Consider the following 16429-nt stretch of genomic DNA (forward strand, 5'->3'; position numbering starts at 1 on the left):
ATAGGTTTGATGAAACAGTTATGAATCTTTCTAATGAATATGACAGTTAATCCATAGCTATTAAAAAAGTGTTCATGTTGCAAAACCAATTTGCTTACCACTTTTGGACACGGACATGGACTACTCTTGGGGAAATAGTGTTTTAAGTAATAGAGAACCGTTGACTGCTTTGGAGTCTAGGTGGCATAATAGTAGTTGAAATTTAGGCAGAATTCATCTGGGAGTTCTGTATGGAATGAACAACTTCAGCCATTTTGTGAGAAATGGAGATAAATTACAAAGCTGAAGTCTGGTTTAGCATAATAAATCAGAATAGTAAGACAGGTTTAAAAGGAACTTGATGATGGATTGGATGTGGGAGCAGAGGGAAAGGAAGATGACCAAACTTCGGATTAGATAAATGACAAGAATTAGGATGTTATCAGTTGTGTGTTGACTTGTGTCCCCCAAAAAGATATGATCAAGTCCTAATCCCTGGTACTTGTGATGTGACCTTATTTGGAAATAAGGTCTTTTCAGATGTAATTAATTAAGATGAGGTCATATTATATTAGGTGGGCACTTAATCCAATATGACTTATGTCCTTACAAGAAGAGGGACTTTTGGACACAGGGATGGAGACGCAGACACAGGGAGAAGACAGCCATGAGAAAACAGGCAGAGATTGGGGCAATGCTGCTACAGCCAGGGAGCTCCTGGGGCCACCAGAATTTGGAAGAGGCCAGGAAGGATTCTTCCCTAGAGGTTTTGGAGGGAGCAGGGCCCTGCTGATCCCTTGATTTTGGACTCTCAGCCTCCAGAACTGTGAGAGAATAAATTTCTTTTGTTTTAAGACACCCACTTGTGGAAATTTGTTGAGGCAATCCTAGGAAACTAATACATATCTATCTATACTTAATACACTACTTTAGAATGTTCAGCTCTTTCAAAAGCACAAGGAAACAGCCTCTTGAAAATGAGTTTTGGGATAATATAATGGTAGAAGTATTTAGGCAAGAGATTTTCACTAAAAAAAAAAAGTGAAGATTCTATAGAGTTGAAGTTGTGTGACCCTGAAGCCTTGGTTGGTAGGTTTTCTGCACATGAATGGGGCAACCTCAGCCAAGATCCAGAGAGACCCAGAGATCCAGCCCAGTGGGTCTCTCGTCATCATTCACCGTGCTATTGACCCATCTATTTTTTTTTTATTACAAAGCATTCAGCTGAGGTGCCAATACTTCAGATGATTAGGCAGTCTTTCCAGGAGAAATTGGCAACTGTAGTGTCTGCCAATACCTGTTAATAACGCAAACTTCAGGGATCACTGGTGATGAATAAGTGAGCCCAGTCTTTGGCATGTATATATCTGCTCTCCGTGGCTATTTTGTGAACTGTGTAAAAACTAGGTCTTACACTTTGTGTTCTGTGTCTCTCGTAGCTATACACAAGAATTTCTCAACAAGTTGGCTGCCTTCTAGAACAGTTCGGTGTTGGCCCTATTAATGAAAATATTGACTTACTGGGAAAATACATCTTATTCAGAGAAAAGAATTAGTTTGACTGCCAGCGTGTTTTGACTGGGGTGGGGGTTTGGCTTATTATTTCCACTTTTAATTTGTCCTCTGAATAATGTCAACAAGAATATTGCATACTTGAGCCAATTCTATTATGTACTTCCGGCTGCTGGTTTTCTTGCCCAACATCCTTTCCCAATACTATGTTGCATAATGTATTCATGAGAAAATATAACTAGTTGGTAGCTGGCAGGGATTTAGTATAAAAGATTTTCCAGTCATACAACATTTAAGAGTCTGAGTTTGCTTTTTAAAGATTGCTAGATTTTAGCTATGATTATACCATATTTTCCAAAAAATGTGGTGATTTTTACTCTCCTAGTCCTCAGAGTTGGTGCTCTGGACACTTTTATTGCCGCAGTATATGAGCACGCTGTGATATTACCAAACAGAACAGAAACACCCGTTTCAAAAGATGAGGCTTTGCTCCTGATGAACAAAAACATAGATGTTCTGGAGGAAGCAATTAAGTTAGCTGCCAAGCAGGTATCGATCTTTCTTTACTGGCTGGGATGTTGTTTAGGAGATTTGGGGACTTACTAGAAACTCTTTTGCTCCCACTTGTTTTGAAAAGGGTGCACATATCATTGTGACTCCGGAAGATGGAATTTATGGCTGGGACTTCACAAGGGAGACCATTTACCCCTACCTGGAGGATATACCAGACCCAGGAGTGAACTGGATTCCATGCAGAGACCCCCAAAGGTATTGTCAATAGCCTTTGATGTTTGAACAAAAAGTTGTATTAATGTAAAATACCAATAGCGAAGCCACTAAACTGGACTAGCAATCTTGTTGACAAGAAATCAGTCTATGTCAATGAACTTAGACACCTCTAGAGCTTTATAATGTGCAATGTCTGGCAAGTGTCCTTTTTCATAAGTGACTTGAGATGGTGAAAACTGCTTGGTTATTTGTAGTTTTCTTTAAAGAACAGTATACATAGACACAAGTTTTATAATAAATACATTTTATTAGGTTTCAATAAAGAAAGATAGTTGTGATGTCGAGGGACCTGGGTTACTAAACACTGGTACCTGGTTTTGTCCATGAACACCCACCCCCTTTGTAAGTATGAGAGAGAGATGAAATATCTGCATTTCCAGAGAGTTTTGGTATCATCAGCATTTACAATGTAATGAGTCTGATGAGTGGAAGTTGCATGGGACTTGAAACAGGAAGAACTGTTTCTGAGACCACATGCTACCACCGGCTAGCTGAGTGATATGGGGTCTATAAACTAACACTTGCCATCCCTGTTTCTTTATCTATAAAACAGGGATAATAAAGTGTCCTCTCCTACTTCTTTTCCGGAGTTTAAGAGTGTCAAATGGAGTATTGCACATGGAATCTGTATACCATAGAGCTCTCTCCAGTGTTAGCTACCACTATTACCTTTTGAAGCCTGGTCTACATTGTTATGTCTTTTTTTGTTCTTTGCGATATTTTAGTAATCATTACTAGCAGTAGTTTAGATATACTCTTATGAAAGAAGATCTGTGCAATAAATAAAAAATGATTTATGAAATAGATTATTTTAGTTATAGATATTTTCCTCTTAAAATACTTCATATGTAATTCCTCTATATGGCAAAATTTGTGCATTACAAAGTAATTTAATTTGCTACTTTTTAAATTTTACATGCACCTGTTCAGAACTCCATCTATGGCACAAAATGGGAGAAATTCTTTAATAATTTTGATCATTTGAAAGTCAAAAGTCCACTGCTAACAACCTGAGAGCTGTGCCATGTGAGTCAAGCTTTGCCTGGGTTTTCCCCTTTGGAAACAAAGTCTCTAAATATTGCAAGATCCATGTTTACACGCGCTACGTAACTGTGACTCAAAGTCTACTTGCTTGGGAAGCTTTTCCCAAAACAGGAAGCATCAACAATAAGAGGCTTATGCTAGAAATAGATTCTATTTGCTGGGATGATAAAACTGGCTTTCCTAGGACAAGTAAGTCTGACAATAAGATGATCTTAGATGATTAATTTGAAAAGGTAGGTGACTGATGAAACTAGCTTTTCTGAGTCTTGCAGAAATGGATTCATATGACAAGCTCTCAGTCCTATGTTAATTAAAAAAAGGAGAAATCCAGTATTCAATGTAATGGTAATATAAAGAAATGCACTGTTTCTTTACCAATAATATGCATCCCTAAAGGGAATAATAGAGTGATACATGACCATCCTTGTGTATTTAAATACAACCATTTAGGATACTGGCACATCCTAGTGTCCTTGGGCTTTCCTCAGGAGGAACCAATAGGAACTATTAAAGTATCTGAATTATTTAGACATGAAAAGAAAAATAAAACAATATACATGATGGACTTACTAAAGATTTAATGAATATGAATGCTGACAGTATTGCCCTGCTTTGCCTAAAGGCAAAATAAAAGAAACAGTCTGAAACAATAGACCATAATTTTGTTTTTTCTATTCAAAGTTTAGCTCAACCTCAATTTCTGAAGGGTTAAGAGATCATGGAGAGAACCTGAAGGACCTCTAAAATCAATAAGGCTATCAGTGGCACAGATTGCCTTCTTGTAATTAAAAAATCCATAATAGCCACTATTTATTGAGTACCTTACTGGTCCCAGGAACTATACCTGGTATACTACGCACACTATCTCATTCAATTTATGTAGTGGGTAAGACTATTCCCATTTTAAATATGAGAGGAAAGGAGGATTAAGTTCTCATAACTGATAATTAGCATGGCTGAAATTAAAAGAATTAGTAATTATCATGGCTGGAATCCAAACATAGCCATTTCCATTTCACCATAGTAACCAAATGGACTGAGTACCTAGGTGCATCATTTATTACTTGAAATTTCCAGTGACTACTGAATCCACTTCTTTTACAATATGCTGGTTGTTAAAATTTTTTATCTTATTCTCTGCTGAACTCCGCCTCTCTATATCTTCTTGTGGCCTTTGTTCTGCCCTAGATCTATGGTGCGTTCACATGCCAGTCTCAACCCTTTCAAAATAGCATCTTTCAACTATCTGAAGCCAATTGGCATCCCACCTATTTCATCACTTCATTCCTTTCTTATTTCTATGATCAATATCTCCATGTGGATGCATTTGGCAATACTTTGAAAGGCAATTTTGTAGTCCGCATTTCAAGGTTTCTCATCTCTAGGGAAGCTACAGTATTACTACCATATGACAGATAAGGAAACTGAGCCATATGACAGATGGGAAAACTGATCCATTCCCACTATGGCATGCTGCACTTGTTCTCTATAGAAGAAGTTTCTGACCCCACCTCCACACATCAGCAAATTTGTAACTTTACGGCTTGGTCTATAGGAGCTCCTCCCCATTAGCAGAGTCTTGAAATTTCAAGTCCTTCATTTAACATCTTCCTGGGATCCCTTTATAAGCAAAATTGTTGCCTCTCCGTTTCCCCTTTCTCCTCCATCTTTTCTGTGCTTTAGTCTTGCTAGCCTGCTCTGCAGTCTGAAGTCTGGTACATTAAAATGGGTTAGAATTCTTAAAGACGTAGACTCTATTGCATATGGGTTATTAAATGTTTCCTGTTTGTTTCTAACCTAGAGCTGTTGTGTTACAGGTAACAGGCAAATAAAGTATCACTTTCATATTTCAGAAATCCTCAAACTAGCGTTAAGTTTAAGGCAGTATCTATTGAATTAGGTTTGGCCATGCTCCAGTACAAGCAAGGCTCAGCTGCCTGGCCAAGGACAACTCTATCTACGTTGTGGCAAATATTGGGGACAAGAAACCCTGCAATGCCAGTGACCCTCAGTGTCCCTGCGACGGCCGTTACCAATACAACACTGATGTGGTGTTCGACTCGGAGGGCAGGCTGGTGGCACGCTACCACAAGGTGAGATCACTTGTGCCTTATCTAAGTATGAGGTACGTCTTCTGTTGTTTGTCTGTGGTATGTATATGTGCTTGTTGATTGTTGGGTTATTGACAGTTTGGATGCTATCAGAGTTATGGATGTGTCTCTTAATTATCACATTCTACTTCCCGGTTGAAATTTCTACACTCTAGTTGAAAAAGGATTTAATTTACTTCAGTCCCAAGTAAGGGTTCTGAGTTTGGTTAGTTATAAAATAGAATATGGCTGAATATTAAAATGGATGTGACAATAGCTTCACAAAGATTTTAATATTCTCTACATGGAAAGGAAGAATGCTCTGTCCCATGCATGATTTAATTTGAGTTAGTTTTTGGTCCAATTTGTTAACATTTTATGCTAAGCTACCACTTAATTCCATGAGGATTTGTTTGATGGCAATGATAGAAAACCCCCATGGAAACTGGCTTAAATAATCATGAGAATTTCTTTACTATGTACCTGAAAATAAATCATAGGAAGAATAGACCTGGTTTAAGGTGCCATCTGCCCAAAGCTTAAAAATTGTCACCCATGCCTCTAGCTCCCTTAGCCCTTTTTTGCAGCCTTTTCTCAGGTTAATTTTTCTTTTATAAATCACATGGCTGCAGCAACACAAAGCTCACACCCTTAGAGTGGAAAAATCGAAAGGAAGGCAGCATTTGTCCTTCCTGCAGAGCCCTCCCTCCCCACTTCTTGACTTCCATTATGCCCCATGCCTTCCCTGAGCCAAACACCCCAGGATGCAGGGAGCCTCCTGCATGGACAGAGAGAAGGGGAGTGGGTACTTCACAGAGGGCAGGACAGCAGCCAAGAGTGGCTCGATTGTCAGGGCACACACATGCACACATCGGGACAAATAAACACCTGAGCAAAATGTATGTTGTCCTCCCGAGCCCGGGGGTGGTGGGGTTTGGGAGCAATGATCAGGAGGAAAAAATTGCTAATGGCTTACTAACTTACAATATTAGCTATTACATAGTCTAAATAAACTTTAAATTGACTTCCTTCACTTATATAAGCCTAGCAGGATCATAGGGACACATGCCAAAGTCAAGTTTTATCATTTGCTGTTCTTTACTTGGCTGTGCTATTGGTATTTAAAGATACAGGGAAAACAATCTGAAATTTGTAAGATTCAAATTTTCAGCCTGTGATTTTTAATACAGAAATATTCACATTTTAAATATCATTTAGAGATAGGGTTTCATTCATTGTGGAAAAATGAGGTTTGAAATTAATGTCACAGAAAGAAAACGCATATAGAAAGTGGCGTACTGGGTAAGACTTACACAAAAAAAATGTGTAAGAGTTATAAATATGCACCTCAACATGCACGGGAGAAAAGATTTATGGGAATCAATCACAGCTAGGGGACCATTTTCTGGCTAATTTTCCCCTTCTTTCATTTTGGTCAACAGTACAATCTTTTTGCACCTGAAACACAGTTTGATTTCCCCAAAGATTCGGAAGTTGTGACTTTCGATACTCCATTTGGAAAGTTTGGCGTCTTCACCTGCTTTGACATTTTTTCGCATGACCCGGCTGTGGTGGTGGTGGATGAGCTTCAGGTTGACAGCGTCCTCTTACCCACGGCCTGGTACAACGCTCTGCCCCTCCTCTCGGCTGTGCCCTTCCATTCGGCGTGGGCCAGGGCCCTACGAGTCAACCTGCTTGCTGCAAATACCCACGACACCACCATGCACATGACTGGTAATGCCAGCCGCAGGGCACCTTACAGACGTGCAAGCCGTACTTCTCTTTAAAGTTTCATTTTTTAACTCCAATATCAAAAAATCAATAGTAGCATCAATTTCCACACCAACATTATTTAGGGAACATCATCCCTGTGAATGAAGAAAGAGGTAACATCATTTCAACTTCACATGAGTGCAAATTGGAGTTAGAGAGGAGTCAAGTCACATAAAAACTCAAAGCTAGCTGTAAGGGACTACCAAGCCCACACTTATATTATTAATCACAGTAAAATAATTCTTGCTGCTGAGGGGATGATGTCATGTTAGATCTAATCGGGTTTTGACAGTCTGTCCTTTATAGAATCTATGTTAGAGAAAATGCAGGCTAAGTTCTCCCTTCTTGACTGTTTTGTTATTTGTTTATTCAGATGATGAATCTCAGACATGAATAAATTAAATAGGTTGACAGAGAGCTAAAGTTACCCTCCATGTTTGAGGAATTTTCTAGTTTGCTGCTAGTTAGCTCAATTAAAGGGTAGCTTAAGCCATCAATAAGCCATCCAAGTCAAATGATAATTTCAGTGTGAATACCTCATGGAGGGTGCAAATTGGCCAATGGAAACTTTTGCTGATCTAACAGCTATCTTCCTAACTATCCTGAAAATGCTATGGTTTAGTATGCTTATGTTTAATTTTTCCTGGGAATAGTTCTATTCGTTGGTGATCATGAAACACTTTGAAACCAATGTTTATGCTTCTTTATGTTGCCCCTAGGGAGTGGGATCTACGCCCCGGAAGCGGTCAAGGTGTACCACTACGACATGGAGACAGAGAGCGGCCAGCTGATGCTGTCAGAGCTCAAGTCCCGGCCTCGCCGTGAGCCTGCCTACCCGGAGGCCGTTGACTGGCATGCTTATGCCAGCAGCGTCAAGCCATTCTTGTCCGAACAGCCAGATTTTCCAGGAATCATTTATTTTGACGAGCTCACCTTCACCGAGCTTAAGAAAAATACAGGAAATTGCACAGTTTGCCAGAAAGACCTGTGTTGTCACTTAACTTACCGGATGTCTGAGAAACGAGCAGATGAGGTGTTTGTACTAGGCGCTTTCGATGGACTGCACACAGTTGAAGGCCAATATTATTTACAGGTTAGAGAAGCTCAATTTCTCAATGTTGGAAGGGCTTTGCTACAAGTTTTTCTTTGAGGTCATCACTGCATTCCTTTCAAAACTGTGCTGGATTCAGTTAATTGGTATAATACTACATTTATCATTGATCCCCCTCCCACCCCCACCCCACCTCCGGGACACTTCATTTGTTTCAGTCTTAACCAAGCTTTAGTTCTCTTGGCTGCAAGGTAAAACATAAAGCTGATTGACAAGTCCCGGCAGGCCAGGTTCAAGTTTAAAACACTGCAAATTCAATGAGTCCTCTTTTTCCTTCAAGCAGTGGTTTTCAAACTGTCTTCAACTGGAGTTCAGATTATGAGGTACTCTCACATCCACTGTACAGTGGATGCGTGAGAGAGTTAGCGGAGACATTCCACGGAAGCAAACATTTTATGCAATCACTCAAATGAGAATTAGAAATAGCTGTCATTATGAGCAATGCTCTCTGATTCTTAAATGCTAGTCTATGCCATTGGGTCTCATTTTATAAAAAAGTGCTCAGCCTGACCAACAAAATTGGTTTCAGCACTTGCTAATAGATTATGACCTTAAGTTTGAAAAATCTGCTTAAGAGGCAATTTAGTAAATATTCCTCTGGTCTTTGAAATAGTGTTATTTAGTTGAGAAAAGATGTATCGTTTAATTCTTCTGATATTATGTAACCATTTCTTTTTTTTTTTTTCCTACCTAAAGATATGTACCTTACTGAAGTGTCAAACTACTGACTTGAGAACTTGTGGGGAGCCGGTGGGGTCAGCTTTTACCAAGTTTGAAGAATTTTCTCTCAGTGGCACTTTTGGGACAAGTTATGTTTTCCCCCAGCTTATCCTAAGTGGGACTCAACTTGCCCCCGAAAGACATTATGAGGTAAGAGGTTTCCAGGATGGCACATTTCTTTGAACAGATGGGGTGGGTTGGCATAAGGAAAATCTTTGAAATAAGGAGACAGTTTTGCAATATTGTGGTTCACATTCTACAAGCGATGCTTTAAAGACATGTGGGAACTATGATACGGAATACAAGTCATGGTTCTAGGTTGTCTTTAGGCTGTGATAGAGTATTGAAGCTTCATTTTTCTACATAAATGTGATGTTGAGATCTAAGGCAGTGAGGTCATGGAGAAGGATGCACAGGAAAAATAATTGCAAAAATATTGATTTCTGGTAATGACAGCCAATGTTCTCTTCATCTGCATGGTATGAAAGTCCGAGTTAAATGCATTGAATGTTGTTTCGACACCTTATTTTGAGGGTGTGCTATTTTGAGGAGTTGTTATATTCACACTACTCTGTATTGTTTTTCAGGAGTTTAAAGAGCATTTTTAAAAGACAGTTTATTTGATTTGGATCACCATGTGCAATAGAATTATTTGCTGTAATCCCTCTGCTAGTGGAGTGAGAACCCAGATCTGGGTCCTCTGCCAGTAAATCCTGAGCACCCTTCACTCTTCCCCACTGCTTTTAGGATGCTGTTGTCAGAGAAGACCTCTGGGCTGCAAATCCAGCAGTGCACTGGCAGTAACCCTTCGCTTTCTTTGATCAGGTTTCGAGAGATGGTCGTCTGAAGAGCCGAAGTGGAGATCCCCTGCCCATCCTAGTTATGGCCCTGTATGGAAGAGTATTCGAGAAAGACCCTCCTCGCTTAGGGCAGGGGCCCAGGAAGCACCAATGTTCCCTTTTCCCAGAGCAATTTCAGGATTAGCCCGTCAAAGAGAGAAAGAGAGAAAGAAGAGGCCTTTGTGTCTGCTTAGAATCGATTATCACAAACTTATCGGAACAAATGAAACTTCACAAGATTTAAAAAGCAATGGATGTGAGTTTAAATTTTGTTTCACACATTTGAAATAGCACAAGTTCATTTATGGGGGCTACATTCCTCTTCCATGTATGTGTGTTTAAATATGCTTATGTATAATGAAACATGTGTGTGTATTTACATGGGAGGGCCCTAGAAAAATCCTTTTCTGTTAACTGCTCCAATGCATGAAAACCTAGTTTCCATGATTTGTAAATACTCTGAGTTAAGATTCAGTTGGACTTTGGTGAACTTTCTATATGCCAAGTGTATTTGATTTGATCCTTGTCAATCAATACACAGGAAATCTTGAAAAGACAATTGCATCTTTAAAAGTAATTATGAATAACATTTTAGCTATAAATTAAATTTATTTAAATTAAATTAGCAAATAACAGAAAATTAAAATTGCTCCACTATCTTATCATAACCTGTTTGACTCTTGTGACTTATTTTGATGGAAATTAGATTCTTAGATTGGAAATAAAATAAATTATCCCCTTTAGACTACACTGTTTCCTTTTTAAATGATGTTATCCTGAAATCTATGCAATCCTGTTTAAAGCTCTTGACATTCGGGGGTTTGTTGCAGTAGAAAATGCTCTTGGCCCGCCCCTGCCCTCATCTTTGCAGGATTCTTTCCCCGGGGCTATGACTTTCGGATCTGAGGATGGTGCCTGTGATGGATTGAATTGTGTACCCCAAGTTAGCCATTGTTCCAGTTTACTAATGTTGCCGGGATGCAAAACACCAGAAATGGATTGGCTTTTATAGAAGGGGGTTTATTTGGTTACACAGTTATAGTCTTAAGTCCATAAAGTGCCCAAGGTGACACATCAACAATCCGGTACCTTCACTGAAGGATGGCCAATGGCATCCATAAAACCTCTGTTTAGCTGGAAAGGCATGTGGCTGGCATCTGCTCTGTAGTTCTGGTTTCAAAATGGCTTTCTCCCAAGACATTTCTCTCTAGGCTGCAGTTCCTCAAAAATATCACTCTTAGTTGCTCTTGGGGTGTTTGTCCTCTCTTAGCTTCTCCAGAGCAAAAGTCTGCTTTCAAAGGCCATCTCCAAAATGTCTTTGTAAAATGCAGCTCCTCTCTTAGCTCCTGTGGGTTCTTCAAAGTGTCCCTCTTGGCTGTAGCAAGCTCGCTCCTTCTGTCTGAGCTTATATAGTGCTCCAGTAAACTTATCAAGCCCCATACTGAATGGGTGGGACCACAACTCCATAGAAATTACCCAATGAAAGATCTCACCCACAGTTGAGTGATCACATCTCCATGGAAACATCCAATCAAAAGTCTCCAACCCAATCAATGCCAATATGTTTCTTGCCCACACAAGACTGCATCAAAGATAATGGCATTTTGGGGGACATAATACATCCAAACCAGCACAGACATAATCTTAATCTGCATTCCTGTGGGAGTGAACCCATTGTGAATAGGATCTCTTGGAGATGCTATTTTTAGTTAGGGTGTGGCCCAACTGAGTGAGGATGTGTCTTAATCTGTATTACTGGAGGCCTTACACAGAGAAGAAACTGGAAGCCAGAAGTTAAAGAAGTCTACTAGAGGAAAAAGCTGAAGGAGAGCAGAAACTGGAAATGCAGATCTAAGAGGACATCAAAGATTTTGCCATTGACAGAAGGCAGATACAAGGCAAGGAACCACGAAGAACACTGGCAGCTGGCAGCCAGACCAGAGCGCTAGACTTGGAGAAAGCAAGACTTGCTGATATCTTGATTTGGGACGTACTTACTTATCTCAAAATCATAAGCCAATGATTCTTGTTGTTTAAGCCAACCCGTTGTGTGTTATCGGTTGTATTAGCCTGGAAATCTAAGACAATTGTAAATATCTGGAGTGGGGCACTGTATTACAAATACCGGAAAATGTGGAAGTGGGTTTGGAGTTGGGAAAAGGGCAGAGGCTGGAAGAATTTTGAGGCGCTTAGTAGAAAAAGCCTGGATTGCTTTGAAGAGACTGTCAGTAGAGATATTGACATTCAAGGTGTTTCTGCTGAGGCTCAAAAATAAGTGAGAACTCTAGAGAAAGTTTCTAGCATCTTAGAGAATATGTAATTTGTCATGAGCAGGATTTTGGCATGAAATTGGATGTGGTGGTTTGGAATTGTAGGTACCCCAGAAAAAACACATTCTTTAACTTAATCCATTTCTGTGGGTGTTCCTGTTTGCTAACGCTGCCTTTTTGCAAAATACCAGAAATGGACTGGCTTTTATGAAGGGGATTTATTTGGTTACACATTTACAGTCTTAAGGCCATAAAGTATCCAAGGTAAGACCTCAACAACAGGGCACCTTCACTGAAGGATGGTCATTGGCATCTGGAAAACCCCTGTTAGCTTGGAAGGTACGTGGCTGGTGTCCGCTTGCTGCCAGGTTGTGTTTCAAAATGGTGTTCTCTAAAATGTTGCTCTTGGGGCATTTTGTCCTCTCTTAGCTGCAGCTCTTCTTCAAAATGTCACTCTCAGCTGCTCTCCAAAATGTCACTCACAGCTGCACTAACATCTGGGCCCCTGTGGCTCTTTTTAAAGGACTCCAGTAACCAATCAAGGCCCACACTTAATGGGCAGGGCCACAACTTCATGGAAATTATCTAACCAGAGTTATCACCTACAGTTGGGTGGGTCACATCTCCATGGAAACAGCCTAATCCAAAGATTCCCAATTGTTAAACGCTAATATATTTGCCCCAACAAGATTGCATTAAAGAATATGGTTTTTGGTGGGACATAATATATCCAAACTAACACAGTGTGTAAACCCATTATAAGTAAGAACTTTTGATAAAGTTGCTTCAGTTAAGATATGGCCCAATCCAATCAGGATGGATCTTAATCCTATTACTGGAGTCCTTTAAAAGTGCAATGAAATTCAGAGAGAAAGCCATAGGAAACAAGTAGCTGAAATTCAATGGAATCCAGAAGGGAATGAAGAGACCAGGAGAGGCCACCATGTGCATTGCCATGTGACAGGGGAGCCAAGGACCAAGGATCACTGGCAACCTGCCCTAGAACACCAATCTTTGGGAAGAAAGTATTGCCTGCATGATGCATTGGTTTGGACCTTTTCTTAACCTCAAAACTGTGAGCTAATGAATTTCCATTGTTTACGCCAGCATGTTGCATGGTGTTTGCTTGAGCAGGCAAGGAAGCTAAAACAGTGGGTGTTAAAGGTACTTCTGGTGAGGCCTTAGAAGGAGATGATCACATTATTGGAAATTGGAGGAAAGGTGCTCCTTATTAGAAAGTGACAGAAAACTTGGTGAAACTGTGTTCTGATGTCAGACAGAAGAAAGAACTTGCCAAAGGGATAAACTTGGATATTTACAAGCTAAGTGTAGAAGTCACTACCTGATTTCTCTGTGCTGCTTATAGTAAAATGTGAGAGGAAAGGGATAAACTGAGGACTGAACAGCAGGAGGGAACTAGCAATTGATGATCTGGAAAACTCTCAGCCTACCCAGGTATTGTGCTCAAAGACTAGGGTCAGAAGTGGGTCTATCATGGAACTCCCTGAGCTCCCAGGAGGTGAATTTTCAATCAACCACTTCTCACGAGGGTGTGGCTGAACAAGGATCCAGTCAGTCATCTCAGAGAAAGTCTGGATTGGAAACGTGTTTTCCTAGGAAGGATCTGTGGAAAATCCTTTTGTCTGTTGGTTTGGACTCCCTTCAACTACACACAAAACCAACAAGGTTTTTGAGAATTTTGTGGGAGCAGGTGCACTGCCAGTCTGCACTGAAAGTTACAGAAATGGGGCAAAAATGAAGGAAAAAGAAGGCAGAACCATGGAAGCAGAGGTCTGGGCCAAAGAGATTTCTTTGAACCATGAGAGAGAGGCCTCTGTCTCAGCCTTTGGGTAGGGTGGGATTTCCACCCTGATGCTTGGAGAGAGTTCAGCTGCCAGCCCAGTGCTGGGAGAGGGTGTGGTCTACTCCCATTTTTGAGGCAGAAGGCAGCCACCAATCCAGTACCCAGGCTTCTCTGTTCATGCAGATGTAGCATCTTCCCTCCTCATTGCTTCCTGTGAGTTCCTCCTAGGTTTTTTCCTTCTCTCTCCTGGACGGTGGTCTGGAGGCTGCACTATGTACCCTGGTGGCCCCAGCTTCCTTACCACCCTTCACCTCCTGTGCTCTCTTGCAAACTGACTTCTCTCCCTCCTTTTTATTCAAGGGGATTTCAGAATCAGAAAACCCCAAAGGCCATTTCTCAGATCTTACTGTCCATGATGATATTCTGAATTGCCCCTCTTGAAGTTGTTTTACCCCTTACCTTCTAATATCCCACAATTTTTATTTTCTTTTAACTCTTTTGCCTCTCACCACACCACTCACATTGTATTTACCGTGACTTATAAACAAGGAGCTCTGCTAGACTCAGTACTCACAGCTGTCTTCCTCATCTAAAACCTTCCTTTGGAGACTGAAGCCCCACTTATGGCTTCACCTAGTATTTCAGAGGCAGCAGAGTATAACTCACTGGTGAGAAGGTTTTTTTTTCATGAGAGCTAGTTCAGGTCACATAATAATATTTATGGGCTACATTAAAAAATACAAAAATAATTTTATGAAGTCCTAAGGGAAGAATATATATTCATACAATGTAAACAACTTTATTGACCAGAATAATGCCAATAAAAAAATTGATGTGGGGTTCTAGCCAATATCACTACATATGTTTAATAGTAACACAGAGGCAGCTTTCTAATCCTTTATCATGCACATGCACACATGTGTGCTCATGGCCCTTGAGATTTCACCAAATGTCCTCAAATGCACATGTCCCCCACCCTCAAAACCACCCTGTAAGATCAGTAGTGGCATTGTCTCCCCTTCTCAGCTAAGGCTATGATAGGAGAAATAAGATGTTCAAAGCCCCATAGCAAGCTCATGGCTGTGCTGAGGCTGCGCTAGTCTTTGCCCTTCAAGGCCCTTCAGTACCATCTTTATTGGGCCTCTTAGGTGCCTGGTCCCATGTGAGGTGCTGGGGGGTGCGGTATGAAGAGGAGGCTGGTCCTTGTTCTCCCCTCCTTGGACCTTGTATCTGATTCCCTCCACTTGGGCTGGGCAGGACTCGCCGCTGGGTTCCTTTGAAGCCTGCTACCTGGGTTTGTGTCACCTCTACTCTGTCAGTGAAGTCCATACTACCGTGGGTCTTGTGGCTACTCCAGACAGTGAGATGGAGCATTTTTCCTCCCATGAGGCAATCCCCTCCATCCGTTCAGATTTGGTTGGAGGAATTTGGAAGTATTGCTCAAAGCAGTTTTATTGGAGACAATTCCCTTAGTCTCTCTACTGTGTGTGAGCATAAGGGCTACATCTGGGGAGCTTGGCAGGCTGGAGGTTGCTTCTCAAAGGACATAGAGTGGGTTAGGGGTCAGGAGACTGTGCTCAGCAGGGGTTGATGGGGCTGAAGGCACTTAACCCCAAGTGGTACAATTGTCCGTCTGTGGACTTCTGCTAGGCTGGCTCATGCTAGGAAGGCCAGAAGGGCCAGGAGCTGATGCTCTGATATGGTATGGCTCAGAACAGGTATTTGGGGGAAATTTTAAGTGAATCTGAATCATTTCATAATCTTGTTCAAAAACTTTCCCTGAATAGAGAGAAAATCCCTTTTCCCAATCCCATGGTCATCTCTGTGATGGTCCCTCAGTAGTGTCCAGGGCCATACTTCCTCTCCAGCCCTACGGCCTTAATTGACCGTAGCAGGATGGGCCTAGGGGACATTGCTCAGTACGTCACCTGTCTCCTCCCCCTGACCCCATCCCCAATACTCTTCTTTCGTAGGCCTATAATGTCCTTCACAGCTACTTTAAGGCACTTCTCCTCAATGTTGTACTTCATAACTAGACTAGTGATTTTGCCTTCTCACCTCCAGTGATATTACCAGTTAATGTTATTGAGTACTGTGTCATGATAGCCTTTCACAGATACTTTCCTCTACTATTCTATTCGTTCTGGCAAAGGCTAAGCTGTTCTAACGAAGAGGCCCAGAATACAGTAGCTTGAAGAAGGGGAGCTTATTTCTCTCTATGAGCAGACCAGGTCGTGAGGCAGCCTGGCACCACGCAGTGACCGGTGGCCCAATTTCCTTCTGTCTTCTTGCTATACTATGTCCTAAGGTGTGGGCCTCATTGTCCCGGTCAAAGCTGAACTACAGACATGTCCATGCTCTGCTCGCAGGAAGGGAAAATGAGAGGAAATGCAGGACTGCAGTTCCATTCGAAGCAAGTGAGGCAGAATTGTTAGTATTTCATTGTCATGTGGTCCTTCTTCAGCAGAAGGGAGGCTGGGAGATGACACCTTTAACTG

The 16429-nt window shown here is 41.1% G+C and overlaps 1 protein-coding gene across 2 annotated transcripts; it reads left to right on the top strand.

The window, feature by feature from the left end:
* Nucleotides 1-423: 423 nt before the first annotated feature.
* LOC119540289 (vascular non-inflammatory molecule 3-like) lies at nt 424-10875 on the top strand. Of its 2 annotated transcripts, XM_037844401.1 has the most exons (7): nt 424-2040; nt 2129-2259; nt 5225-5417; nt 6857-7148; nt 7907-8280; nt 8995-9168; nt 9844-10875. In XM_037844401.1, the coding sequence occupies exons 1-7, from the start codon at nt 1828-1830 to the stop codon at nt 10000-10002; spliced, it is 1536 nt and encodes a 511-aa protein (XP_037700329.1). In that variant the 5' UTR covers nt 424-1827; the 3' UTR covers nt 10003-10875. The 2 variants fall into 2 exon arrangements, with proteins under 2 accessions (XP_037700329.1, XP_037700330.1); XM_037844402.1 differs by lacking the exons at nt 424-2040; nt 2129-2259; nt 6857-7148 and having other exon boundaries at nt 5282-5417.
* The last annotated feature ends 5554 nt before the right edge of the window (nt 10876-16429 follow it).

The sequence above is a fragment of the Choloepus didactylus genome, chromosome 7 (assembly GCF_015220235.1).
Source record: "Choloepus didactylus isolate mChoDid1 chromosome 7, mChoDid1.pri, whole genome shotgun sequence".
Taxonomy (NCBI): Eukaryota; Metazoa; Chordata; class Mammalia; order Pilosa; family Megalonychidae; genus Choloepus; species Choloepus didactylus.